Consider the following 25,691-nt stretch of genomic DNA (forward strand, 5'->3'; position numbering starts at 1 on the left):
CTCGGCCAGGGGTGGGCCGGGGCAGCTCGGGTCACCAAGGCAACCATCTTTCCCAGAGAGCTCAGGCGGCCTTCAAAGTGGAGGCCTCTAGGCTGGGCGCGGTGGCTCACACTTGTAATCCTAGCACTCTGGGAGGCCGAGGCAGGCAGATTGCTCGAGGTCAGGAGTTCGAAACCAGCCTGAGCAAGAGCGAGACCCCGTCTCTACTATAAATACAAAGAAATTAATTGGCCAACTAATATATATAGAAAAAATTAGCCGGGCATGGTGGCGCATGCCTGTAGTCCCAGCTACTCGGGAGGCTGAGGCAGGAGGATTGCTTGAGCCCAGGAGTTTGAGGTTGCTGTGAGCTAGGCTGACGCCACGGCACTCACTCTAGCCTGGGCAACAGTGAGACTCTGTCTCAAAAAAAACCAACAACAACAACAACAACAAAGTGGGGGCCTCTAGCCCCGGGTCTTGGTGGGGGCGAGTTTTCTCCTGTGACAGTGGACTGGCCCCTTTGGGAAACAAGACGTGGTCAGAGCCGGGCCAGTGGAGACAGGGACGTGCCCGCCTTCCCTGCTCGGGTCTGCAGAGTGACACGTGTGGCTATCGCACCAGCCCAGACTCGGGCCCCCACAGGTGCTGGGCCTCATGTTGTAAACAAGTGCCATGACCAAGAATCTCTCCTGGGTGCCCCCCTCCCTGGGTCCTGGGTCCACGGTAAGCTCAGTGTGGCATCTGGTGGCAGACGGCCGGGTTCACATCCTGGCTCCACGTGGGAGTTGGGTCCATTCAAGCTCCCAGCTCACGGGTCGTGGTGGGGGTGGGTGCGCTGGCTTTGGGGGGCCGTTGCATGGCGCCTGGCGCACTGTCAGTGCTGCGGGCCCTGGCGCGTAGACCCGGAATCTTCCGCAAGGACCCCCAGAGCCAGCGTCCACTCCACAGCACCTCAGACCCCCCGGCTTAGCACTGTCCCCCCAGGCAGCCCCGGGGAGGGGAAGGAGGCCAGCAGGTGGCCCAGGCTCTTGCCTGAAGAGGGCCGGGGCTTGAGCTGTCTGCCACCCTGGGAGAAACAAGCTGGGCCTGACCGCACGTTCCAGCTGCCTCACGCCTGCGCCGTGCCGCTCTTTCCCGCAGCAACACGGAATCCCCATCCCAGTCACGCCCAAGAACCCGTGGAGCATGGACGAGAACCTCATGCACATCAGGTGAGGCGCCCGCCCGCCCTCCACCCCTCCAGCAGGGCGGCGCTGGCGAGTGCACACCTGCTCCTTGGTGGTGACCCCACAGCCGCGGTCCCTGCCCTGGTGGAGCCGAGAGGGAGGGCAGGCATCAGGCCACCCAGCTCATGCACCGCCCTCGCCACAGTGCTGCTCACTGCTGTGGGGCATAGATCATGGGGACACGGCCTCAGCCCAGGCATCAGGGAGGGCTTCTTGGAGGAGGCAGCATTTGAGGTTAAAACTTCAAGGATGTCCTCAGACCAGAGCTCAAGGATGAAGAAGCGGCCCAGCCAGGGCACAGGGAAGAGTGTTTAAGGCTCGGGGAACAGCATGTGGGAAGCTGCCCGAGAGCAGAGCCCCCCATGTGGCGCCCTGGGGCTGCCCCAGAAGACGGAGGGAGGGTCCTGGCTGTCCTGCTCGCTGCAACGTGCAGCTCCCGCAGCCAACTGCGGTGGCCCAGAATGTTCCGGGCAGGGCTGGCAACCGTTGCTTTGGCAGAGAGAAAAAGGCCACCAGACTTGTCAACACGATGGGTGTGTGCATTGGGGGGGGTGTGCCGTGTCTCCCCCAGGTGACGCCCGTCTCCCCTCTCCCTCCACAGCTACGAGGCTGGAATCCTGGAGAACCCCAAGGTAATCCCCGTTCCCTCGAGCCAGCGTTCTTGGCGGTGGCCGTATTTGTAGCCTAATTTGAAATTTCACGGGGGCCGGGCGTGGGGGGCCCGGGCGTGGGGCCGGAGCGAGCCCTGCCTGTGTTCCCGCCCCGCCCTCCACGCTGTGGACCGGGAGGGGGACGTTTCAGGGCAGCACGGAGGGGTGTGACCGTGAGACAATGAGGCCGTAATTAGGCAGATGAGACCCTCGTGGGAGGGCCCAGCCTGTGCCCGCCCGCTCCCAGGCCACCCCAGTTGCAGGGCGCAGACCAGACCGGAGCCTCCGGACCCCCGTGGCTGGGTCTGGGTTCCACGCCCACTGCCAGCCACCCCGAGCCCCAGGCTGGCCGTGCTGGGCCCTCAGCCCTGGTTGGAGTTTAGGGTCTCTCTCCCGGGAGGGGGGTTCTTTGTGTCCACCCCTGGCGCCGGGGGAGATGGGGCGGGAGGGCCAGATCCTTCATGGGAAGAGAAAAATCTCTTTGTCCCCGAAGGACTGTGTCTCGCTCCCTGGCCCAGCCCCGCACCGGGCGGCTGGTTGGGAGGTGGGGTGGGCTGCTGGCTGACTTTCGGGGAAAGAGTGCTTGTCTGGGGGGGACGTACACTCGGCAGCTGGGCCTGGGGGTCCCAGAGCGCCAGCTGGAGGGGCGGCCGCCGGGGCTTGGCATGAGACCGGGAACGCCGGAGCCCGGCCCAGGGTGCCGGGGTGGCTCCTCAGGGCCCGGGTGTCTCTGACGTCCGCTCTGCGTGCTGCCCCCCTCAGCCCCCCCCCCACAGTGTCAGCCACAGCATGTTGCACGCCGGCCCGAGGCCGGCACGGGGCTGGCGTTTTCCCAGTTGGCTTCCTTGAACGCCACCCGTGAGCATCTTGCTCTGTGGGTGAGGCCACAGCAGCGACTCGCCCCAGGGCACCAGCTGCCCAGTGAGGACCCGGGCCGGGGCCCTCCGTGGTGCCCCCACTGCCCACGGCCCCCTCCTGCCCACTCGCCTGGTTGGTCCAAGCCTGTCACTCAGGAGAGCGGCACCCTTGCCCCCTGGGGGCTGATGGCCCTGCGGGGCTACCGCCTGCTGGCCACAGGTTTTTCCAGTTCATGCTCTGCTGACCCCATGACACTCAGGCCAGCCACCCCCAATTAGCAAGTCAGTCACCAGCAAGGGGGCCGCATGCTGCCCGCTGTCCTCCCAGGCCCCAAGCTCGCCAGGAATCCACCCCCACACCTCTCCAGCCAGCATTCCAGAGACGAGGCCCCCAAGAATAGAACACCTCAACACTGGGGAGCAGAGCTGAGGCCAGAGGGGACATCAGCCTTGGACAGTGCCCGCGGGGCCTCGGGCTTGGTGCAGGTGACTATGTTGCTGCGGCTGGTTCTGCCCCCTCGGCCCCTGCCTGACAAGGGCAGGGAAGGGTAGGTAAGTGCTGCGAGTGTCTTTTTTAAGGATCCTGCCACCCACTCAATACTTGAGTCCCAGAGATAGGAAATCTGGGTCTAAATCCCAGCTCTACTTATTGCTGTGCAGCCTTGGGCAAGTTACCCAACCTCTCTGAGCCTCTGATTCCTCTTGTACAAAGTGGGAAACCACAGCATGTCCCTCTTGGGACATCTAAAGCCCTTGGGCACAGGGCAAGGGCTCAATCGTAGAGATGGGGGTTCTGCCCTCCCTTCCCAGGCCAGCTTTGGAGAGGAAGGGGCCCCGGTCCTCTCCTGCTCAGGGGTCCTTCTCATCCAGCAGGACAGTTTGGGCTGGGCTGGGCTGGGCTGTAGTCGAGGGGAACATCACTCCTGCCCAGAGGCCTGGGGCCTGGCCCAGGTACCCAGAGTCCAGCCACCTGGGCAGCGGGTCTGCGCCGGCCGGCCGGGACTTTGCGGGGTGGCGGGGGGCGCTAGACGCCAGGACCCGCCCTTGCCTCCCTGGATCTCTGGTGCCTGGAGCCCCTCTGGAGCAGCTCAGGGGGATGGAGCCTCGGGGAGCCCGGCCCCTCCCCCGCTCCAAAAAAAAAGCCGGAGACCTGCGGCAGGGAGGGTTTGCAGGCAGATGGCTGAGCCATTTTCTGCCTCCGTGAGGGCTGATTGAAGGGCAATGAGGCAGCTAATGCGAAGAAAGATAGAAATTTACTTGCTTTAACTTCATACGGCCCACAGTGAAAGAGTTCATTCACCGCCGGCCCGCCATACCTGATGGATGAATAAACCATTCGCAGCATCGATCATGCCTCTACATCATGGTTTAGTTCATGGGCCATTTGCTCCCAATCTCTCCTTCTCGGGCCTGTTTCATGCTTTCTTTTGCCCTCTCCCCCTCCCCCCACCCCCCTCTCTCTCTCCCTTTTTCTTCCCTCTCTTCCCTCCCCCCCCCCAGGATGACATTGGAAGTGAGCCCTCCCGCTGGGATGGATAAATAGATGGCATTGATACTCGGCAACAAACTATTTGTCATTTGAACTGGGCTTTTAGGAGGGAGAGTAAAAAGAAGGCAGGCGCCCAGCCACCTCGGGATGCAAAGCAAATGTCATTTTATTTCTATTTAGTTATTTTATTTAATCGGCGGCGCTGTCAGGTGCCCGCGAGACAGCTGCTTCTGACTTGCGCTGCTGCGGCAGAGTGCAGGGGCCCGCGCGTGTCCGCCTGCCAACGCTGCCGTCCTCCACTTCTGCTTGGGGCTCCGTGGGGGAGTGTGGCAGAGAGGACGTGACAAACGCTGGCAGTCGGGCCCAGGGCAGGTGGAGGTGGGGAGGGGCGGGGAGTGGGCCGTGGGTCGTGCTGGCCACCCGGGGCCCCGACCTTTCTTTCGACTGAGGAGGAGCCTCTGGGCCTGTCTGTGCCCAGGGGACGCAGAGGTGGGCCTGCCCCCTGGGTGACGCTGGCTCTCTCCGGCCAGCGACCTCACACTGTGTCTCAGCCCAGGGTACTACGGTGGCTGGGACACAGCATAGGGTTGGGGACAGGGCAGTCCCCTGGGCTGGCTTCCCAAGTGCGGTTTGGGCAAGCCACTTCTCAGCCTCGGCTTCCACTCTGGTGGCTGGAGGCATCCGGCTGTGGTTGTTAAGGACTCCTCCTACCTCCTGGGGCCTGTCTTTAAGACCAGTTCTGCCAGCAGCAGTGGCTCCTGCCTGTAATCCCGGCGACTCAGGAAGCTGAGGCAGAAGGCCTGCTTGAGCCCAAGAGTCTGAGACCAGCCTGGGCAGCATAGCAAGACCCCATCTCTACAAAACAATTTAAAAATTAGCCAGGTGTGGCGGCGCATGCCTGTAGTCCCAGATACTCAGGAGGCCGAGGTGAGAGGACCCCTTGAGCCCAGGAGTTCAAGGTTAGAGTGAACTATGATCGTGCCACTGCACGTTAGCCTGGCCGACAGAGCAAGACCCTGTCTCTGAAAAAAAAAAGAAAAAAGATCAGTTCTGGGTTCTTGTTGCTGCCCTACAAATGGAAACTGACAAAGGGATGCCACTGGCCCCATCACACAGCAGTCTGCAGGTGGGTGGGCGAGGCCATCACAGGCCCCGTCTGTGCTCAGAGGTGGAGCTAGAAAGATCAACCATCAGTGTGCACAGGACTAAGGACACAAGGGACAAGGGATTTTCAGTGCCACAACTAGGAGAGTCCCAGGAAACTGGGATGGCAAAGTGACAGCAGGAGAGTGATCCAAGGCACTTTTCTCAGCCCGAACAGGGCGGGGATGTTTCTCTTGCAGGGACGTTTTTCCAAAAGAGGTCCTGCTCAGTGCATCCCCTGGGGTCTTTTCCGGCTATTTCCGCCACCCATGGGGCTCGCTACAGTTTGCACCGGGCCTTCCCTGGCATCTTCTTATGTGTTTTCATGTCCAATTAAAAAAAAAAAAAAAAAACCTGTCTCCACTCTTAACTTGTAAGATAGTCACAGGCAGGTGTCATTTCCCCCATTTTACAGATGGGAAAACTGAGGCTCCAAGAGGTAAAGTAGTTTGCCTGAGGGCCTCGTGGGGCCCCTGTCTCTGGGCGTGGCCCGCAGGGAACTCACAGCTGCGGTTGCAGTGTCTCCCGCTCAGCCTCGACTTCTTCACCTGTAGATGGGGTGACGGTGCTTGACCTTCTTGCCAAACAGGGCGCTGAGGACACACAAAAGAAACTGCAGGTGGAAAGTGACATGTGAATGTTTGCAAGGTTTCGAAAGCAAAGATTTAAGGAACTGTCGGCAGGTGGACAAGAACAGCTGGGCGCAGGACGCCCACAGGAGGGACTTGAGCCGCCAGGCCCCTTGGGGGGCCCTGTCCCCACAGTGGCAAGTGTCCAAGCCACAGCCTGGGAGAGCCGGGCCTGCAAAGGCAGGAGGGAATGCTGCGAGCTGCAGCCCCCAGCCCCGCCGCCGCTGCCGCCGCCTCAACACGCCCAGGGAGAAATATACATAAAGGTTGATGTGTTTTCAAATGGGTTTTGCTTTGCTCTTCTCTTTTCTCCCTGTGAGTATTAACCTCGGGGACCCTGGGGACGGCTCGACTCGCCGGAGCACCTGCTGGGGTCACGCGCAGTCATTAGCTTTGCGGTCAGTGCAGAATAAACCCCAATTCCCGGTGCCGGCGAGAGCGTGCGCGCCCACTCCCGGGAAGCCCCCGGAACGCCGCCTCGCTCCTCCAAAGTAGCACTTTTTCCTGCCTGACTTGTTCCTCTCCTGCTATTCTGCCTCCAGCTGTGGGGGCGTCGAAGGAAAAGATGAGATCACGTTGAGGGGAAAAATTGTCTGATTTCTTGAGCCCTTTGTTTCCCAGGCCCCTGGCAAGCAGGGCGGCGGGGCTGGGGGCTGGGGCTGGTGGCCGCACCAGCTGGTGCGGAAGTGCCAGCGGCCGGCGCCCGGTGCTGCGCAGAGGAGAGGGGTGCGGGTCCCCGCAGGGGCGGGGTGCAGGGTGTCCGGGGCTGGCACCCATCCTCCAACCTCTCTCCGTCTTTTGTCAGAGCCAAGCCCCTCCAGGTCTCTACACAAAGACCCAGGACCCGGCCACAGCGCCCAACAGCCCTGACATCCTTGAGATTGAGTTCAAAAAAGGTACGTGCCCGGCTCCTTCCCCGCCCTGCCTGGGAGCCTGGGCCCGCCATGCCCAGAGTGGAGGCTGCGGCTTCCAGGGCTCCCCATAGCCCCCTTCCCTGGGCGCTGAGCCGGGGAAGCTTCCCGGCTTGGGAGGAAAAGACCCCCGGCTGCCCCTCACACCAGGTCTGCAGCGAGGGCATCCAGTCCCTGAGCCGCCGCTCGGCTGTCCTGGCCCTCGGTTTCCCTGTCGTACTCGGGAGGCGGGGTGCCCGCTGCTGTCCCGGCGCGGTGTGCCGTCTGGGTGGGAGGCTCTGCCACCGAAGGCCCCTGGCCAGTGGCAAGTCTTGGAGAGCTGACCGCAGGGCCACTCTGAACCCCCATCAACAGCCTCAGCTCGCCCTGAGTTAGCTGCTCGGAGCCTCGTCCCCAACCCGGGTTCAAACCTGCAGCCTCTTGCCCCCCTCAGCAGTGGGGGTGTCCCGACCTCCCCCCACCCCCGCTGCCCTCAACAAGAGGTGTTCGCCGGCCTGGCCTTTGTGCCCAGGTGCCTGAGCTCGGCAGATGGACGTTTCTTGCCTGGAGGAAGGAGTGGAGACATGGATCAGGCTCACAGTGAGGGCTCAGGGGGTCCGAGGAGAGGACCTTTTCCAGGGGCTGCAGAGATCAGGGAGGCTTCCCGGAGGAGGTGTTGTAGGGCAGGGTCAGGACGAACCGAGAGGAGGCAGGAGGGCATCTCGAGCCCAGGCAGGGAGCGGAGGGAGAGGGGCCCCGAGGACAGGCCTGCTTGGCTCTGAGGCTCGGCCTTTCCCCAGGGCACCTGGGAGGGTCAGGGCGGGGCAGCGCCAGGCCGGTGGGGGGAGCAGAGGGTCAGACCCCACCCTCCCTCTTCTCTTGCTGGTGTGACCTTGACAGCCACCTTCACCCCTCTGGGCCTCAAGGAGCCCTTGGGTAAAACGGGCCACAGGAGCGATGCTCACGGGTGCCCAGCATGGCGTGCGGTCACTCCGGGGCCGACCCGGCCTCCGAGAGGCCCCTGAAGGCAGCTGGCGCCCCAGGCCTGGTCTGCAGGCACGGAGCCCGGGAGGACGGTGAGGGTGGCCGGCGGCCCTCCGGCGGCGGGTCCTGGGCGCAGGGCTCGAGGAGCCGGGCAGCCCCACGGGCTGAGCTGGAGGAGAAATGTGACCCATTGTAAGGATTTGGGGACTGTCTGGAAGGGGAAAAAAGACGGGAGGAACCCTCCCCTGGCCAGTCCCCATTCACTCTCTAGTTAATTTATTTGAAGTTTTAATCTAATTATTAACTATTTTAAAGGCTAAGAGGCTTTCTCCGGCAGCAGCACCAACAATGTCACCTCTTCTCCCGGGCAGGCCCCAGCGAAGGCCCCAGCGAAGGCCCATAATAGGACGGGGGGGAGGAAGGGGGCGGGGGGAGACGGGGGGTGGCGAGAGGGGCTTAAGGTTCATTATTGGGCAGACTTACATTTAATAGCAATTTACAACCAAGTTATAAAACCCCTGGAAATGGGGGTTAAGAATGGCGCGGCTGACAGCGCCTTGAGCGCAGCCCCTCCAGGCGGCGCCTGGCTAATAAAGACTCGAAAGCCGCTATTGAGGCCTGATTGGCACCCGGTGGCTCGGCCCATGGTAATGAGCCGGGCAGATGGGTGGGGGATTAGCCGCCAACTTTGAACAGCTTTTCTTTGTCACTGTTTCAGCTCTCTTGTTAGCTCCTGATACATTTATTGCTCATTTCACACCGCTCGAGAAAGTGCCCCTTGCTATTCAAAGTCGGCCCTGACCCACCCACTGCCCCCCAACCCTGCCACCCCCCTCGCCAGACCCCGTCCCTCGCCGGGCCGGCCGCCTCCCTGCTGCCCTCCTGCCACCCCGGGCCCGACTCCGGGACTCGGGGCCGCCGCCAACACCTCGCCCGCCGGAGCGGGCACTGTGTCACCCCATCGACCAGACGGCTGCGTGCGGGTCTGGGGTGCGGGGTCGGGGCCCGGGGTCCGCCTGACAGCCGTGGCGGGGGCCGTGTGTGTGTGAGTGTGTGTGTGCGTGTGTGTGTGCGCGCGAGCGAGCTCAGCCGCACCTCGGCCTGGCGGCCCCCGGGTGACTGGTGGGACAGAAGGTGCTCCCGGCGTAAGACAATGGTGGAGCGTGAAATTCAATTAGTTCAGGGCCTGGTTCCAATTTCACAGCCCCTAAATGCAAAAGGGGCAAAGAGAATGGGAGGGTGGGGGAGAGCGTTTTTATTGCATTTTCCCTTTCATTCTGGGGGGCTTCCTCGCCCCTTCTCTCCCCCCAGCAGGCCTCAACCTGCACAGGGCTTTTGAAGGAGTCATTTGGAGTCCATATCTGTCACATCCATTTAAGGCGTTGCGGGTGGAGGGAGAGGGCGGGGCGGCGGGCGCAGTCTCCTATGCTGAGCCTGGCCCCAATGACACCCACTGTCCTCTCCTCCCGCCCCAGGGGTCCCCGTGAAGGTGACCAACGTCAAGGATGGCACCACCCACCGGACCTCCCTGGAGCTGTTCATGTACCTGAATGAAGTCGCGTGAGTGTCCGCAGCCCTGCCCGGCCACCTGGGGGCCGCCCTTCGGGCAAGCACTGGCCTGGGCCATTTCGGCTACTGGCCACAGCTGTGATTTAGGAGCCGGGGCGGGGGGGGGGGACGGGATGTGTCCTAGCCCCTTGGACATAGAGAGTCTCCCGGACCAAGGGGGGCTGTTTGGCAGGAGAGTTCCCGTGGTCCTCATCAAAATCCCTCAGCCTTGAAGGTAACAGCCCTGGGGGGCCTGCTGTCCCCGGGGGACCACCAGGCTGGGGCTCCCAGGTGCCCAGCTGGACCGAGGCGAGGATAGAAGGACAGGTGAGCAGTGGTCAGCACTAGTGCTAGGCAGGGCCCCAGGGCAGAGGTGACAGAAGGAGCCAGCTGAACTCACCCAGTGACCTGGGCAATCCCTGCTCTCTCTGGGCCTCAGTTTCCCCACCTGTATAGTGGGCACTCAGAAGACATGAGTCTTGGATCCTGAGGTGGAGCCTAAACCCTTTGTGTGGCTCACACTATGGCAGCCTGCAGCTGGGAGCCCAGCCGGGGGGGGGGGTGACAACTGACCGGCTCTTCCCGCAGGGGCAAGCACGGCGTGGGCCGCATCGACATCGTGGAAAACCGCTTCATCGGCATGAAGTCCCGAGGTGAGGCCCGGTACTGAACCCACGGCCCCCCGAACCCCCCGTCCCGTTGGTATGTCGCTCCACCCGGGCTACATGGGTGACCTTGGGCACGTCCTTTCACCCCACCAGACTGTGGTATCCCTCCTGCGAAGTGGGGATAACAGGCCCTTTGCCACTGACCTCTGAGGGGGTAATGAGAAGCGCTGTTCCAAGAGCTGGGGGGGGCGGGGGGGCGGGGACCGGGGCAGCCTCAGAGAGGAGCAGCCAGGGCCAGGCCTGGAGGTCAGGCTCTCTCATGTTCCGGGAGGGTGGGCCAGGCCTGCAGGGCCGATCTCGTGGTCAGTAGGGATGCGTGGAGGACGCCGGCCAGGCAGGGCGGAATCTCGCCAGGGGTGGGCGCCGTGGCTGCACAGCCCCGTGAGCCAGCCAGGGCTAAGCCCTGTCCCACCGTCAGGCGCAGTGCGAAGGCCCCTGTTCTAGGGCAGGAAGGGCTCTCCCTCTAGGCTGGCCAGCCCCGCAGCAGCTTCCGTCTGGGCTGGGGGCAGGGAGGGTGGTCCCCAAGCAGGTGCCTCTGCCTTCCCGTCTTCTCTTAGTAACCCAGTCCCGTGGTTCCCTTTGCCAGTCACCCATTCGTCTCGACCACGCCCCCCTCCTGGGCTCAGTTTCTGTGTCCATGTGACAAGGGGACCCCATGTCCCCGAGAGTCTGCCAGCGTGTGATATAGCAATGCTGTGTTCTTTGGGGGACTCTAAGAGGGGGAGGACGAGGCTTCAGCAGTTGGAGCCCCTGATTGCACCTGAAATTTTAATATTGGGGGTCTGGTCAGGAGCCCTATTTTGGCAGATGTTCAGACCACTGTGCTTAATTAAGGTCCACGGGCAAAGCTAACACAGCCACGTAAAACCAGGTCGGGTAGAGTCATGGCCCTTTGTGCTTCAGGACATGTTACTAAGATTCTGAAAGCCAAAGGCAGCTGACCACCAGCCATCAGCTATTAGAAAAAGGTGGTGGCCAGGCGGCGGGGGTTGGGGGGACAGGATGCCTGGGGTTCTTGTCCCAGGTTTGCCCAATGACTTTGGACTTGTCATCTCTGGGCCTCAGTTTCCCCAAGTGAAATGTGCTGAGCGGAGGGTGGGAGTTGGATCATTCTGGCTCCAACCTGTTTGAGTTTCCCTCTAAGCTGTGGGGAGGCAGGGAGCGAGCGGGGGGGCTTTGCCTCTTGCCACAGCTATTATCCGTGGGAAGCAACCTAATTGAAACTCTCTGGGGAAGGCCTTGTAGAGAACAATGTCACTAATTAGCTGCTCCCTTTGTTCTGCTCACCTTTGTCTCTTACCTATATTAACATCTGATTAAATGTCCCTTTGTCTCAACCTGCCCTTGGGAGCCAGCACAATGCAAGTCCTCCAAAGCAGAGCCTTGGAGGGACCTTGGGGAGCCAGAGGCCAGACCCCCCCCAAGGCTGGGGGGAGGGGGGGCTTGCTCAAAGTCCCCGACATGTCAGTGGCAGGACCAGGGTTGATGCCTGGACCCAGAGAGGCCTGGAGCGGGGTGGTGCTAAGGGCCTGGGCTCTGGAGTGGGACGGCTCGGGGCTCGAACCCACGTGCGCTGGCAGAACTGGTGCAAAGGAAGTACTCCACAAATGGTGTCGGTCACCAGGGGATGCTGGGTGAGGACAAAGGCAGCCTGGCCTCCGGGAACTGTCAGTGTGGTGCCGGGGTGTCCAGCACTGCCCCTGTTGTCATGCCCACCCCCGCCCATGGCAGGCATCACTAATCGGTTGTGTCACTGTCCTGCTGGCTCCAAGCAGGCACTGCCAGTCGATCGGGGTTGGCAGGAGTGGTGAAAATTGGTTGCCTGCTCTTACTGGAAATGGCGTCTGCTGGGTGGGGAGAGTCAGGCCAAAGTGGACTGGAGGAGGCAGCGAGTGAGGAAGGCCCAGACTGTGCTATTCTGGGAAGACACCGTGGAGGAGGCGGCAGAAAGGGCTTCAGTGGCAGAATGTGGAGTGGAGGGGGTATAGCAGAGCACCTGGGCAGGGAGACAGGGAGGGCGGGAGGCACCCAGGTGGCCGTTAGTGGTCGGTTGGGTCTGATGGGGACTGAGCCTCAAGGCACCTGGGGAGGTACACTGAAGAGCTGGTGCTGAGGGCCCGGGCTTTGGTGTCAGACCTGAGTCCCAATTTTGCCTTCATTGCCATTGGGAGAGCTCGTCCCCGAAGAAGGTCAGAGCCGTGAGTGAGATCAACAGTCTGTTCCAACGCCCTTGGCTCCTTACCACCCGCCGAGGAAAAGCCCAGTCTTCACTCTGCCCAGGGCTTGTGTATGTGCCTGTCGGGGGCTGTCCCTGAAAGCACAGAATTCAGTCTGAGCATTGTGTCATTGGGGAAGAGAATCAGGATTCCAACTCTGAGAACTTGCTGCGTGACCTTAGGAAAGTTGCTCTCCCTCTCTGGGCCTCCAGTTGTCAACCCTACGGACGTTCTAGCTGGCCTGTTTTCTTGCCTGGGTTGGGGGATGAGAGAAGAAAGTCTTGTTTTCGTTTCCCAACTCCAAATATTTCCCCGCGAGAAGCCAAGAGTGGAGACGACACGTTAGGACTCTGTGGAGTCCATCGTGACGAGGCCTTTATTAAGTGTGCAGTCACAGAAGAAGCTGTTAATCGTCAATTATACCCAGGGCAGAGCAGGAAGATGCCATTGTCCGTATCTCGGTGTACGAGGGGAAAATGTCATTTGTATTGATTTTACAAAGCTCGTAATTGAAATTCGTTAACAGCTTGTTTTCTCCTCAGAGGTGGGGGGTAGGGAGTTGGGTGGCACCAGTGGCCTGGGTTGGGGTGGCCTGGTCAGCCCGCCAGGGCCGTGGGGTCAGGGGACCAGGGAAGCTGCAGATGGGGTAGCTGTCTCTGTATTGTGGCTGTTCACATTGTCATTATCACATTATCTTTTTAACTCCGGAGGGGGGCTAATTAAGTGAAGTAAATGAAATCAGTGGGGAGGAGAAGGGGGGCAGGGCAGGCAGGAGGGCAGCGGGAAGGGAAGGAGCCTGGGCTTGTCCTTTGGCTCACCTTCCCCTCTCTCTGGCCCCGACTTCTCCAGCCGCCCTGCCCTCCCCTGCCCTCCCCTCCCCTGCCTGCCCAGCATCACCTCTGTGGCTCCTCCTCCTCCTCTGGCCTTCCTTTCCTCCCCCCCACCCCCCTCTGTGGACTTCCTGCTCTCTGCTCTCCCCTTCCTCCTCCCTCCTGCGGGGTGTCTGCTTTCACCTCTTCTTCCACGCACCCCCACGTCTCTCCCACCCTCCTACCTCCCTTTCTCCTCACTCCTCCACTTGTTGGCCTAGGAGGAACAAGGGCTGCCACTCACTCACCCATCCTGCCCGCCCACCTGTCCAGCCCTGCCAGAGGCTCTGCTCAGATGGAACATTCCAGATGGAGAGTAGAGGGAGACCTAGGAAGCAAAGGGGGGTTCAGTCCCAGAGGCCCAGCGTGGCCAACCCCAGAGGCCCACCCTGATTCCCAGGACGGGGCTCGCCGGGCCCCAGGAGCATAGAGGATGGTTAGAGTCCCACCCTGACTTGCCTCCCCGTCACCATGGCAACCGCCTCCAGCCTTGGCCCTGGTACCTAAGAGGGGAGCCTCTGGGCTCCAGCCAACCCTCCTTCCCCTGCCTTTCCAAGTCTCTGCATCTGGATACTGCTTTCCCGAAGGACCAGGGAGGACCAGGGCCTCTGCTCTGGGTGCCCTAGCCCCCGGCCCCCTGCAGCTGGGCTGGCAGATCCCACTCAGTTCTGAGAGATTGCTCGGTCCGGGCTAACCTGGCTGGCAGCCTCAGGAAGAGACGAGAGGGATTTAAGCGGCAGCAGCCGCTTGCTCCCACCTCTGCCTGCGTGGTCCACTCTGCCCCCACCCCGGCCACCCCAGCTCCTCGCCCTTCTCCCCACCCCCCTCCCAGCAGTAATTATGGTGTGATTGAAGCTGCTCCGCGGAGCACTGCTGACACCCCTGTCTTTTCCTGTAAACACGGAGAGATGAAAATAGACACTTGGAGCTGCTGTGAGTGTCACTCGAAGATGTCTGTTGTCTCTTCCACGGCAACACAGAGGCTCAGCTGTCATTTCCTCCTTCCCTTTGCGCAGTGGTTTGTATGCCGACTGTCAAAAGCCCCAAATCCATAGTCTTTTAGCATCAGGTTTCTGTCACAAATTTTTTTAAAGTCATTTTTTTTTCCCCAGAAGAAATACACAGAAATCATCTGTAGCCCCCTACCCCTGTGGAGAAGAGAGGGGAGATCTTTAAAATGTACACACACACACACACACACGCGCACACGCACACACACACATGCACGCACACGCACACACAGCAGCAGCAACCTAAAAACAAGCTTTTTGTTCAGCCACAATTAACTTTAACACCTTCCAGGGAAGGAGCAGCCTATTAATTGTGCTGGTGTGTCTCTGGCTGCAGCTTCCTCTCTTGCCCGCCGGCCCTGGGTCCTGCCCGCCCTCTGCCCCAGCAGGCGTCTCTGCCCCCCCCCCATGGGTCAGGAGGGAGCTGGGGAACCCGGGGCAAGTCATAGCTCTCCCCCGAGCCCTGAACCCCACCTGCCTTCCCTCTCCCTGCACGGCTGGAAGGCGATCACCCCGCGGCCTGCCGCATCTAGAGACAGCGCTGTCCGCAGGCACGGCACGCCGGGAACGGTGCGTCTCGACACTTGCCTTTGAAGTGGGTCTCAGAGGACGCTAGAATGTAAGAGCAGCAGAAACTCGCAACCTTCTTGTTTTCCAGGCAGGTTGCCTGGAGCTCAGAGAGGGAGCTGAGAGGGGCCGAGGTCACACAGCAAAACCAAGCTGGGCACTTTCTAGAAAGGCGTTAGTCGTGGGACTTCTGGTTCCCTGCCCTGCAGGTACAGCGTGGACCGTGCCCGCAGTCGGCCCAGCTAAGGACAGAGCAGCGGGGAGGCAGGCCTGGGTGTCTAGGAGTTGAAAACGAGGAGGGCTCCTGCTCTCGGCCCACCCAGGACGGTGCTGTTGTGACTGCCTGTGGCCAGTGTAGGGACGGGCTTTGCAAGTTTCCGGGTTTTTCCAAAACGTAGCGAAACTAGTCATTGGAAGGCCCGTTTCCAACCCAGAGGGTGCTGAGTTCCTAGCACGTGCGGGGGAAAGACCAGCGGGCCTTTGCCAGCTCTCGCAGGCTCTTGGGATCGCCGTGGTGTTGGCGAAATATTTCTGGGCTGAACGAGAACCTGCGCGTTGAACATCGTTCTGCCGTTCTGGGGGCTTCGTACACACCAGTCTTTCTAGACAGGCCGCGAACCGTTAGCCTTTCCGGTGGCTTGGGACCGTCGGAGCCGCGTGTTGGCGGAGCCGCCCGGCCCCAGGAGCGGCCTGGCTTCCTGCTGAGTTCTGGGGTCCCAGTTCTCCGCTGCCGGCAATGGCCCTTCTCAGCCGGCTCCCTCCCTACCCGTCGCCGCGGGAACCGTCTTTACAAGAGCAGCGGTGGGGCTGGGGGGCCCGGCGTGGGCCTGAGGGACTCCCCAGGGAGCTGAGGCCTTGGGCCTCCCGCGCAAACTTGGGGACACTGGCGAGGTCGTTTTCTCCTCGGAGGTCACTGCTAGCTTCGGGCGGGCGGGCCGGCGGAGACTGCCGGCGAGCGGGGGGCGCGGGCGCAGGCTCTTTCACGGCACTGACGCCCGCGTCCGCGTCTGGCAGCTGCGTGGGGCTTTCACGCTCGTCACCTGCGACCAGGTGTCGGGGTCTAGAGATGAGCGAGCCGGGCCCCAGGGAGGTTCTCTCTTGCCGGGGACACCTCAGGGCCGCGTGAGAACCAGCCCGTTCCTCTGCGACGGCAGCCAGCGCCCCAGCGCGGGTGTTCCCTTCCCGCTTCGCCAAAGGCCCGGCGAGGACACCTGGAGTCCAGCCGGGAGCCCCCGATGCTGACCCCATTTCCCCCCTCGATGCTGGGTGACATCGGGCATGTCACCCCCCCTCCCTAGGCCTCAGTCTTCTTGCCTGCAAAATTGGCACGTTAGACAGGATCAGCGATTTACGGACTGCTCGGTGGGCCCGGCAGGGCTGCTGCCATCCCGTCGGTGTCCTGGGCTCCCGTCCGAGACTGTGCTCGCGTGTCAGGTTTGCAGCTAAGAGTCAGGTTTGAGCACACGGCGCTGGGCCGGCCCTGCAGAGCCTTCCCGTGAGCTCTGGCGTTTCTGTGACCGAGAGACCTAAAGAGGAAAGACTGTAGGACTCTCAGAGGGGGACACTCCCGACTCAGCTTCCCCAGGTCCCCTTTGTACTTTAGAGCTGAGGACAGTCTCCTTTCTGGCTTGGTTTTGTATTTTAAAATTGTGGTAAAATACACATAGCATAAGATTTACCGTTTTAAACATCTGTGACAATAAGTACCTTGACACTGTGGTGCAACCGTCACCACCATCCGTCTCCAGAGCTTTCGTCTTCCCCGGCTGGAAGTCTGTCCCCCGCAGACACTCCCCCGCCACCCCCACCCAGCCCCTGGCACCCACCGTTCTACTTGCCCTCTGACCTGACTGCCCTGGGGACCTGTACGAGGGGGTCCTCGTGTCTGTTTTTGTGTGTCTGGCTAACTTCGCCTCGCACGGTGTCCTCGAGGTTCGCCCACGTTGCGGCCTTTGTCGGCCTCTCCTCCCTCCCCGGGCCGAGCGGCATCCCATTGCGTGCACGGGCCACGTTTGGCCTCTCCTTCGCCCATCACCGGACGCTTGGCGGCTGCTTCCGTCTCTCGGCTGTTGTGATTAGTGCTGCTCTGAACACGGGGACAGACCCTTTCTGGTTTCTTTAAAGCAGCCAGCGTGGGAAGCTGATGGTGGTAAATTTTCGGGATGACTGAAAACGTGCCCCTTCAACGCCGTGACATTGTATGGCGGGAAGAAAGGACGCTTTCGGGGTAGAATTCAGGGAGCTGGGGCGGCTATTGGCCCTCCTCGAGCCAGACAGCGCATGCAGGGCAGGATTGCCCGGGGACAGCTCTGCGGAGCCCACGAGAGAGGCCACGCCGAGGGGGTGAGAAGGGCTGGGCCGTGACCAGGGCCAAGCCTGCCTGTTAGTGCCCCAGTGTCCTCAAGTGCGGCATGGCCCCACTGAGCGGGCCTTCCTCTGGACATCTCAGCCTAGGCGCCTCCGTGTCACTTCACAGACCACCTTGTCCAAGCAGGTTTTGCAAAAAAGGGAGGAACCTTGAGCAAGACCCTCTCCGCTGACCTTCCAGCTTTGGGCCTCCACGGCCAGCTGAGCCACAGGCAGCAGACGGCACCGGGCAGGGACTCGGGGGCCTAGATTTTGTTCCCAGCTGCACCTAGCACAAGTGCCGTCTTGCCGGCTCAGTTTCCCCATCTGTACAGTGGGGTTAGCCCAGGTGATGGCTCAAGCCTTCAACCACCCCCACGGTCTCTGGAGAGACCTGGCTGCAGAGCCCATGGGCTGAAGGTGGCACATGTGTACACATGTGTACATGTATGTGCACAGCCATCCCCTCCCCTGGCTCCCTGGTGGAAGGGAGGAAGGGATATTTGGGGCCCTGGGCTCCACCATAGTCGCTTTAATTACAGGTTTTCAGCCGCGGGCCGGTGGGCATGCGTTGGGAAGGAGGGGGAAGCTGCTCCGAAACCCTGTCATTTTCCAACGTCTGAGGGCCTCTTCAAAGGGGGGCATCTAGACATTTTCTCCACAAGCCGCAGAGTGGACTGTCGTGGCCCCAGCATGAACATAATGACAGATGCATTTTGCAGCAAGCTGGGAGTGAATGGGTCCGACCGGCTTGTCTCCTGTCAGACGAGTCATTATTATTTTTTTTTTTTTTTTGTCATTTGCTGACAGTTTGGGTTTCATGCGTTTCTCTCTTTTTTCTCCTTTTCCCCCTGCCTGGAAAAATGGCTAGGTATCTACGAGACCCCAGCAGGGACCATCCTTTACCACGCTCATTTAGACATCGAGGCCTTCACCATGGATCGGGAAGTGCGCAAAATCAAACAAGGCCTGGGCCTGAAATTCGCCGAGCTGGTGTACACCGGTGCGTAAGACGCTGCAGCTGCGCCCTTCGGGCTCCACGTGCCCCTCGGGCTCTGACCTTGCCCTCCCCACCCCCACCCCCCGATGTGCATCCTCCTCCAAGACCCCCGCTGCCATCCTCGGGTGAGCCCCTGGAAGCTGCAGGCCCAGGGGGTTGTGGGAGAGCGCAGGGGACTAGGCAGTGAGGAGGGCGTGCCGGGACCTGCCCTGCTCACGGGGTGTCAAGCGAGATGCACCAACCTCCCCTCCCAGGTGCCCAGCCGCCGCCACCACCTGCAATTTGCATGACTCCAGCAAGGCCAGGGACGCATCACAACTTTCCTGGGAGGTCTGCAGGTCCTTTTGCAGATGAGGAAACTGAGGCAGGGGGGAAGGTGCTTGTACAAATTGACACAACCAGAATTGGCCCAGCTGGGTCTGACCGCAAGTCAGACTGTCCCCAGGCAGAACCTGGAGCGGCCCCGTGAACTGCCGGGGAAGGGGGTACGGGGGCTCCCTGACCAAGCACTCCACCCAGCCTGGTCCGGGAGCAGGCAGGAGCCAGATCTTGACCTTGAAGCCACTGGGGTGGCCACTGGGCCTGAGCCCCCACCACACACCCAGCCCCTGTGTGGAAGGATCGGGTGACATTAGCACCAGGTGGGGGTGGGTCCCCGTTTTATAGGCACCTTGCCCATTGTCGCAGAGTTGGACTCAGGCCTCCTGAACCCAAACCCAACCCTCAGGTTGCATAAATGAGCCCCCCAGCTCCGGTCCCTGAGTCGAGTCCAGCCTGTCCTCACTGGTTTTTGCTCAGCCCAGGAGCTAAGAATCATTTTCACATTTTTAAATCATGGAGACAGAAAAAAATGTTTTAAATGCTATCTGGTGACATGTGAACATTATATAAAATTCAAATTTCAATGTTCACACATAGTTTAATTGGAACACAGCCACAGTCAGGTGCCCGGGGCTACACTGGAGCCCCAACCGCAGAGTCGAGTGTTTCCAGAGACTGGACGACCCTAAGAGTCTGAAATCCCACTCTTTGGCCCTTTGCAGGAGATGTTTGTGGTCGGCTGTGTAACGCACGGGGCCCTCACGTGGGGAGTCGCAGCGAGCAGCCCCTCTGAGCTGTGGGGACAGGCTGCTGCCTGAGGCCACCCTGACATCTGTGGGGGCCTGGGCGTCAGGGGACCTGGGTACAGTTAGTCTTAGTGACAGACACCTGGGACAGGCTCTCCTCCCCTCCCAGGCCCTGAGACTTGTCACAGGACTTGAGGGGGGCCCGTGCTTATTGGCTGCCGCTGTTTCTCCCTGCCATTGTTCCCGGCAGCTTGGAAGCCAAGCCCCCACCCGCTTCCCAGGTATGGGCAGGTGTTTAAATACCATTGCCTCCCGCGGGTTCTCCAGCCTGATGGGATTTCAAGGCTGAAAGGTGCATTTTGGTTACAAAGTAGGAGAGTCATTAAGAAGTGGTGGCTGCGCGGGATCCTGCAGTGGCCGAGGCTGCCGCCGACCCCGCCGTCTTGCTGCCGGCCCTGAGCTGGGCCCCGGGCGGGTATTATTTAATCTCAGCTGCACGGGGGTGAGGAAACTGAGGCCCAGCAGGTGAAGACACTCGCCCAAGCTTTCACAGCTGACGACTGGCGGCTCCAGAGGCCAAGCCTGGCCGCACTCCAGCAGGCCCGGGGAGCCCTTAGCAAGGGCGGTTGTGATAGGGGAGCAGTGGGGTGTCTGGGGCACTGCTTGGCTCCTGGCTGCAAGGCATGGTCCCTCTTCTCCAGATGGCCTGGGGCGAGTCCCTGCTCTGTGCGCCAGGGACAAGCCCTCTAAATCCCAAAATGAGGTACAGCAATTAGGAGATTTCACAAGGAACAAAACCTCAGAGTGGAGGAGAGGGTCGCGGCGGGGAGTGGAGGCTTAGCCCGGGTAGTCGTCGGAATATCAGCTCTGCCCAGCCCCTCGCAGGTGTCACGGGCAACCTCGGGCAGCAGCAGTGTGTCCCCCACAGCTCAGAGGGGCTGCTCGAGGCCACTTCTCACACGAGGGACACATCAGTGGTACAGACCAGGGGCTGCTTGGGTATGCTACGTCACCTCCCCGTGCCTCGGTTTTCCCATCTGAAGAGTGGGGACGGTGACGCCACCTGTCTCGGGTGAGGGCTGAGTGCGTGAGGATTTGGGAAGCGTCTGGAATAGTGTCTGGCTCGCAGGAAAGCCATGGTGTGTTCAATCACTCAAACGCCCGGCATGGTTTCCAAATGGGCAGGCAGGAGCCTGGGGGCCTTGCCTGTGGCGGGTTTATGATCTCTCACCAGTCTGTCTTTTCCCGGAGCCTCAGTTTCCCTTCCTGTAAAATAGATGGCACCAGGCAGAGGGCATGCCGGGGTCTTTTCTCTTTTTTTTTTTTTTTTTTGAGACAGAGTCTTACTCTGTCACCCAGGCTAGAGTGAGTGCCGTGGCGTCAGCCTAGCTCACAACAACCTCAAACTCCTGGACTCAAGTGATCCTCCTGCCTCAGCCTCCCGAGTAGCTGGGACTACAGGCATGCACCACCATGCCCAGCTAATTTTTTTGTTTCTATTTTTAGTTGCCTGGCTAATTCTTTTGTATTTTTAGTAGAGATGGGGTCTCGCTCTTGCACAGGCTGGTCTCGAACTCCTGACCTCAAGCAATCCATCTGCCTTGGCCTCCCAGAGTGCTAGGATTACAGGCGTGAGCCACCGCGCCCGGCCTCTTCTCAGTCTTGTCTAGCTCCTGGCATATGGAGCCACCACTCTGCCGTAGCACTTGGCTTCCTCGGAGCCCCTGTGGTCTCCGGGCCCAGATGAGGAGACTGAGGCATAGGGAAGGCCTCCTGCCCAGCCCCTCCCGAGATGCCCTGGCTTCTGTGACCACTGCCTCCCTGCATCTGTGGGTCTGTGTCAGACTGTCTAGCTCCCTCTCTTCTCCCCCAGGCCAGAATATCCTGATCTGGCTGTCTGGGCTTCAGGCAGACTCTCTCCCTCCAGGGGCAGCTTCCAGGGGCAGCCAGGCGGGACTGCAGTTCCAGGACCTGGGAGGGGCCCAATGGAGCCTCTCATTTAGGGGATGTAGCTCACCTCTTCTCCCCTGGCCTCAGTTTCTTCACCAGTAAAATGGGCATAATGGACCACTTGCAGAGCGTTGTCCCAGTTAGACAAGACCAGGTGTGTAGGGTGCTTGGCCGGACCCAGCAGCAGGGAGGAGGGGCCTCTCCAGCTCAGTCCCCGACCCGCCCACAGTCAGCTGGGGGTCCAGGAAGTGCAGGGTCTCCCCCAGTGCAGCTCCAGCCAGGCTCACTGTCCCCCACCCCAGGCTGGATCTGCTGGGAAAAGAAACCTGAGCAGAGGACCGGTGGGGTGGAGGCAGGAGATGCCAAGATAAAGCCCAGGCCAGTTGCTCCCAGGCAGATCTCTGTCCTCCTTATCTCTGGCTCATCTCATGCCTGTCTTCCAGCCCCAGAAGTTAATGAGCTAATTATCCCAACTCAGTCAGAAAGATGACTGAGCCCAGGACATTGGGGCATGGTGGGGCCGCAGGGACATGAGTGTCCCCTCCCAGAAGGGTCTCATGACATGTTGGAGAAAGCCCTGGGCCAGAGTTAGGAGTGCTGTGTCAAGCCTGGGCTCTTACAGGCTTGCTGTGTGGCTTTGGACAAGCACTCTTCCTCTCTGGGCCTCTGCCTACCCGTCCACAGTGGGGGCTGGCAGAGGTCAGGCAGTCCAAGCTGCAAATGCAAAACGCTCAGTGCTTGCGTGCATTCTCTCCTTGAATCCACACAACCCCCCACCCCATGTTATGTTGTTGTGCAAATGAGGCAACTGAGGCACAGGGCGGTTGTGTCACTTGTCAAGGTGGGGCTGGGATGTAAACTCACATGGTGGGACGCTGGAGAGCAAGGACCCATCCTCCTCTCTCCCAGCCTGGCCCTCCCCCACCTCTGCAAGCCGCCTCGGGACCCCATCCCGGAGAAGGCCTGTCCCCTTTCCCACGGGAAGCCTCGGCAGGTGCCCCCGGGCCTCCAACAATAGCGCGGCCCCTGGGCTGACCCAGCCCTTTATCAGGGCAGGAGATCACGCACCATCTGGCCCGGCAGCTGCCCAGGTGGGCTCACCTTCCCAGCTCCGTTTCAGGGAAACCCTAGCCTCGCCCCGTCCCTCCCCTGGCCGAGGCCTGCCTGGCCAGCCTCCCCCTGCAGACTAGGGAGGAGGCCCGCACTCCTCGGGCACCTCCCGCCCCCACCTGCAGACTGGGGCGCGGTCCAGCCAGAGGGAGCTCCGAGACTGTCATAGGAGGCAGAGTGGTTACCATGGGGGCCTGCAGAGGTCAAATCCAGGCTCCGCACCCCCAGCCTGTGTGCTGGAGGCGTTTCTTACCTTCCTCACCAGAAAGCAGAGGGGCTGGGGCTGCTTCTCGTGGGACCTGTTGGGATGAATCACAGGGTTTCTGCTTATGTACGTAAAAATGTCCTGCTTGCACGTGACGACACTAGCAGTGTGTATAACAGAAAACGGTTCGCTGATCTCCGAGGGGCCCGCCCCTCCCCAGGCACAGGCTCTTCCCTGCACTCCAGTTCAGGCTGCCCCTACATCACTCGCTCAGGGCTGGGGCCTCCGTGTGCAATATTACTGTGTCACCCCACTCAACAGATGGGGAAATAGAGGCACAGAGAGGCGAAGGCCACACACCCAGGGCTGCCTGACCCTGAACCGCCACCCGGCCGCCCGTAACGGGCACCGGCAAAGCCAGCCCTGGGCAGCACGAGCCTGAGTCCTGTCTCAGGTCTCCTGGCTCTTCCGTGAGACCGGAGCCTCCGACGGAGGTCTCCTGCTTCCCTACTCCTCTGTGTCCCCAGCACTTGGCCCGTGACACTTCCCAAATGTCTGTGGCATGAAGCAGGGGGTCACTGCCCTCCTCCTGGCCCTTAGGAAGTGACTTAGGTGGTCACCTTCTACTCCCTTGAAAAGTTACAGGCCAGGGGACATGGGCACGTTCCCATACTCAGCCACTGGCCAGTGCCCGTTGTGCCGGACTCAAGTGAACAAGGCAGACCCGGGCCTGCCCTCTCTGAGCCCCCAGAGGCAGTCAAGGCCTGCCATGGCAGGTGACTCTTCCTGTGCCCCAGTCCTCCCCGTGTCCCGGCCCAAGGCAGGCAGCCTGGTGGGCCTCCCTGGCACCCTCACATTTTCTGCAGGTTTCTGGCACAGCCCTGAGTGTGAATTTGTCCGCCACTGCATCGCCAAGTCCCAGGAGCGAGTGGAAGGGAAAGTGCAGGTGTCCGTCTTCAAGGGCCAGGTGTACATCCTCGGCCGGGAGTCCCCATTGTCTCTCTACAACGAGGAGCTGGTGAGGTAAGTGCCCCCACGCCTTGTCCTGCCCCCTGGCTGGGCACAGAGCCTCATGTCCAGAGTTTCTTCTGTCTGGCTTTTTCAACAACTCTGCACCTGGGCACAGGCAGGTGGCATGCAGAGCACAAAGAGTATGCACGCCATCTATACCTGCGGGGGACTTCTAGGCTAGCCGGGGAGAAAGGCATGGGTCAAGGGATCCCCAGAATGTACAGTTAGAAAAGGTGGCAGCGGGCTGTGAGGAAGTACAGGATACTCTGGCTGGGTATAATAATTCGGGTTGCAGACAAGCTTCCTCGCTATTCAGACCACAGCAGAAAGGAGCTAACCAGGTAGAGAGGGGGCTGAGGCAGGACCTTATAGGGAAGCACAAGATCAGAGCTGTGTTTTTAGAGGATCCTTCTGGCTGCTCTGGAGAATGGATTCACGTGGGGTGGGAGCTGGCAAGGGCACCGTGGAAATGCTGGCAGCTTGGACCAGGTGGATGGTTCCAGACTAGATAGCAGCAGATGGATTTGACAAAGATTTAGGAGGTGGAATTGAAATGGCTTGGGTCCGGAGGGAGATGGAAGGGTCCAGAATCACCCTGGTGTTTGGGGGATGGGACATGGGCAGCTGGGGACATGTCGGTGGCAATCCTGAGTTGAGGGGACATTCTTGAGGAAGGATGGTGCATTCGTGTTCAGATACCTTGAGTGTGGGTCCGCCCAGGAGAACTATCTAGTCAGCCATCAGACACGTGGGTCTAGAGTGGAGGAGGAACCTGGGTTGAAGACATGGGAGAGTCGTAGGCATTTGGATGTTTTCTGAAGCTACGGGCCGAGAGGAGACCACCCAGGGGACGGTGTAGAGTGAGACAAGCAGGGAAGCAAAGACGCAGCCTTGAGGAGCTTCCTCATCGATGAGCTGGGCAGAGGGCGGTCGAGAAGGTGGCCCTGGAGGGCAAGACAAGGCAGCCGGTGACGGTGACGATTAGCTGCTCCTGTGTTTGCACCGTGGATGACAGAGCGGCCTGCATGGAGGAGCAGGGCGTCCTCTTTGGAGGTCACCCGGCCAAAGACGGGTGGGGGCAGCCCCTGCGGGACGGACGGCCCCTCCTGCCGGGGCCCTCCCAGCTGAGCTCGGCTGAGGTTACCTTTCCCTCCTGGAGGCCAGCTGGGAATTAAAGTGCGAGTTTTGTTTGGCAGTCAATATTAGTTTTTTCCTTCCCTGCTCCTTGCCATGTTGAGTTCCCCCCCCCCTTCAATCTTTCTAAACACTTTATAAGCCATAAATATAACCGAATCAGTTTAGATCAGTCGGGGTAAATGTCAAATTATCTTCTCTCTTTCTCTCTCTGGCTCTTTCTTCCCTCCCCCTCCAAATCAACAGCCTCTAATAATCTGTCCAACCCCTCATTAAGCCTCACGGTCTCACTCGGGGAGATTAAATGAATAAAGTAAAAAGGGAAAGGGAAGAAAGAGAGAAAAGCAGGAGCATTTATTCTCACTGTGTCTCCGACCATTTCCCTTTTCTCTTTGATTTCTACATCGCTGACTTGAAAGCCCTTGAGTGACAGCGTCGCAGGGCCCAGCGAGGAAGCCGCGAGAGGTAGCAGAACTGGAAATGCCGCGGCACAGTAGGTAGAAAGTAACGTAATTATAGAGCAGGTCAGAGCCACTCGAATGAGCAAAAATAAAAGCACAGAGGTTTTCTGTAGACCGTCAGGGGAGGTAAAAAAAAAAAAAAAAAAATCATTGTAAACTCTTTTTCCACCCCCACCCCACCCCGAACCACAATTTTAAAAAGAGGTTTTCAGTTCCTGAGAAGCACCTTTGCAACTCTCAGCCTTGCAGGACACTCCGTCCTGCACGCGGCTTCTCGGGCGCCGTGGGGCGGTCTGGGAGGGCCCGTCTGGGGAAGGGGTGAGAGGGTTTGTTGCGACTTGGGAGAGACGGAGGTGAGAGGACAATGGACGCGGGGAGGGGCTCCGCACCTGCCTGCCCCCCCACCCCCGGGCTGAGCACGGGGCCGGTGGGTGAGGCCGGGTTTCCTAGCAAGGTGTGCTGAAGGGGTCTGAGGAGGTCGGTGGTCTGGTGTGGTCCAGCCTCTCCTGAGCACTGCTCTGCACAGGGCGGGTGCCCAGCAGAAGTCTGGACCCTTCTCCCTTTGCAAGGAACTCGCTCCTGGTGGCTCCAGTGTCTGAGCCCTGGAGGGGCCACTGGAGTGGGAGGGAGAGGCCAAGACTGGAGTTCTGCAGACCAGGGACTGATTCAGAGCAGGACA

General features: G+C 60.4%; 1 protein-coding gene across 1 annotated transcript in view; it reads left to right on the top strand.

The window, feature by feature from the left end:
* The window catches only part of ASS1 (argininosuccinate synthase 1), a 49,533-nt gene that overhangs the window by 20,984 nt on the left and 2,858 nt on the right, over positions 1–25,691 (top strand). The window contains exons 8-14 of the mRNA XM_012754521.3: positions 1,123–1,193; positions 1,810–1,840; positions 6,782–6,872; positions 9,326–9,410; positions 9,987–10,051; positions 17,946–18,077; positions 23,273–23,429. Coding sequence (XP_012609975.1) covers positions 1,123–1,193; positions 1,810–1,840; positions 6,782–6,872; positions 9,326–9,410; positions 9,987–10,051; positions 17,946–18,077; positions 23,273–23,429 — 632 coding nt within the window. The remainder of the gene's footprint in view (positions 1–1,122; positions 1,194–1,809; positions 1,841–6,781; positions 6,873–9,325; positions 9,411–9,986; positions 10,052–17,945; positions 18,078–23,272; positions 23,430–25,691) is intronic.

Source organism: Microcebus murinus, chromosome 12 (assembly GCF_040939455.1).
Source record: "Microcebus murinus isolate Inina chromosome 12, M.murinus_Inina_mat1.0, whole genome shotgun sequence".
In the NCBI taxonomy this organism is placed as follows: Eukaryota; Metazoa; Chordata; class Mammalia; order Primates; family Cheirogaleidae; genus Microcebus; species Microcebus murinus.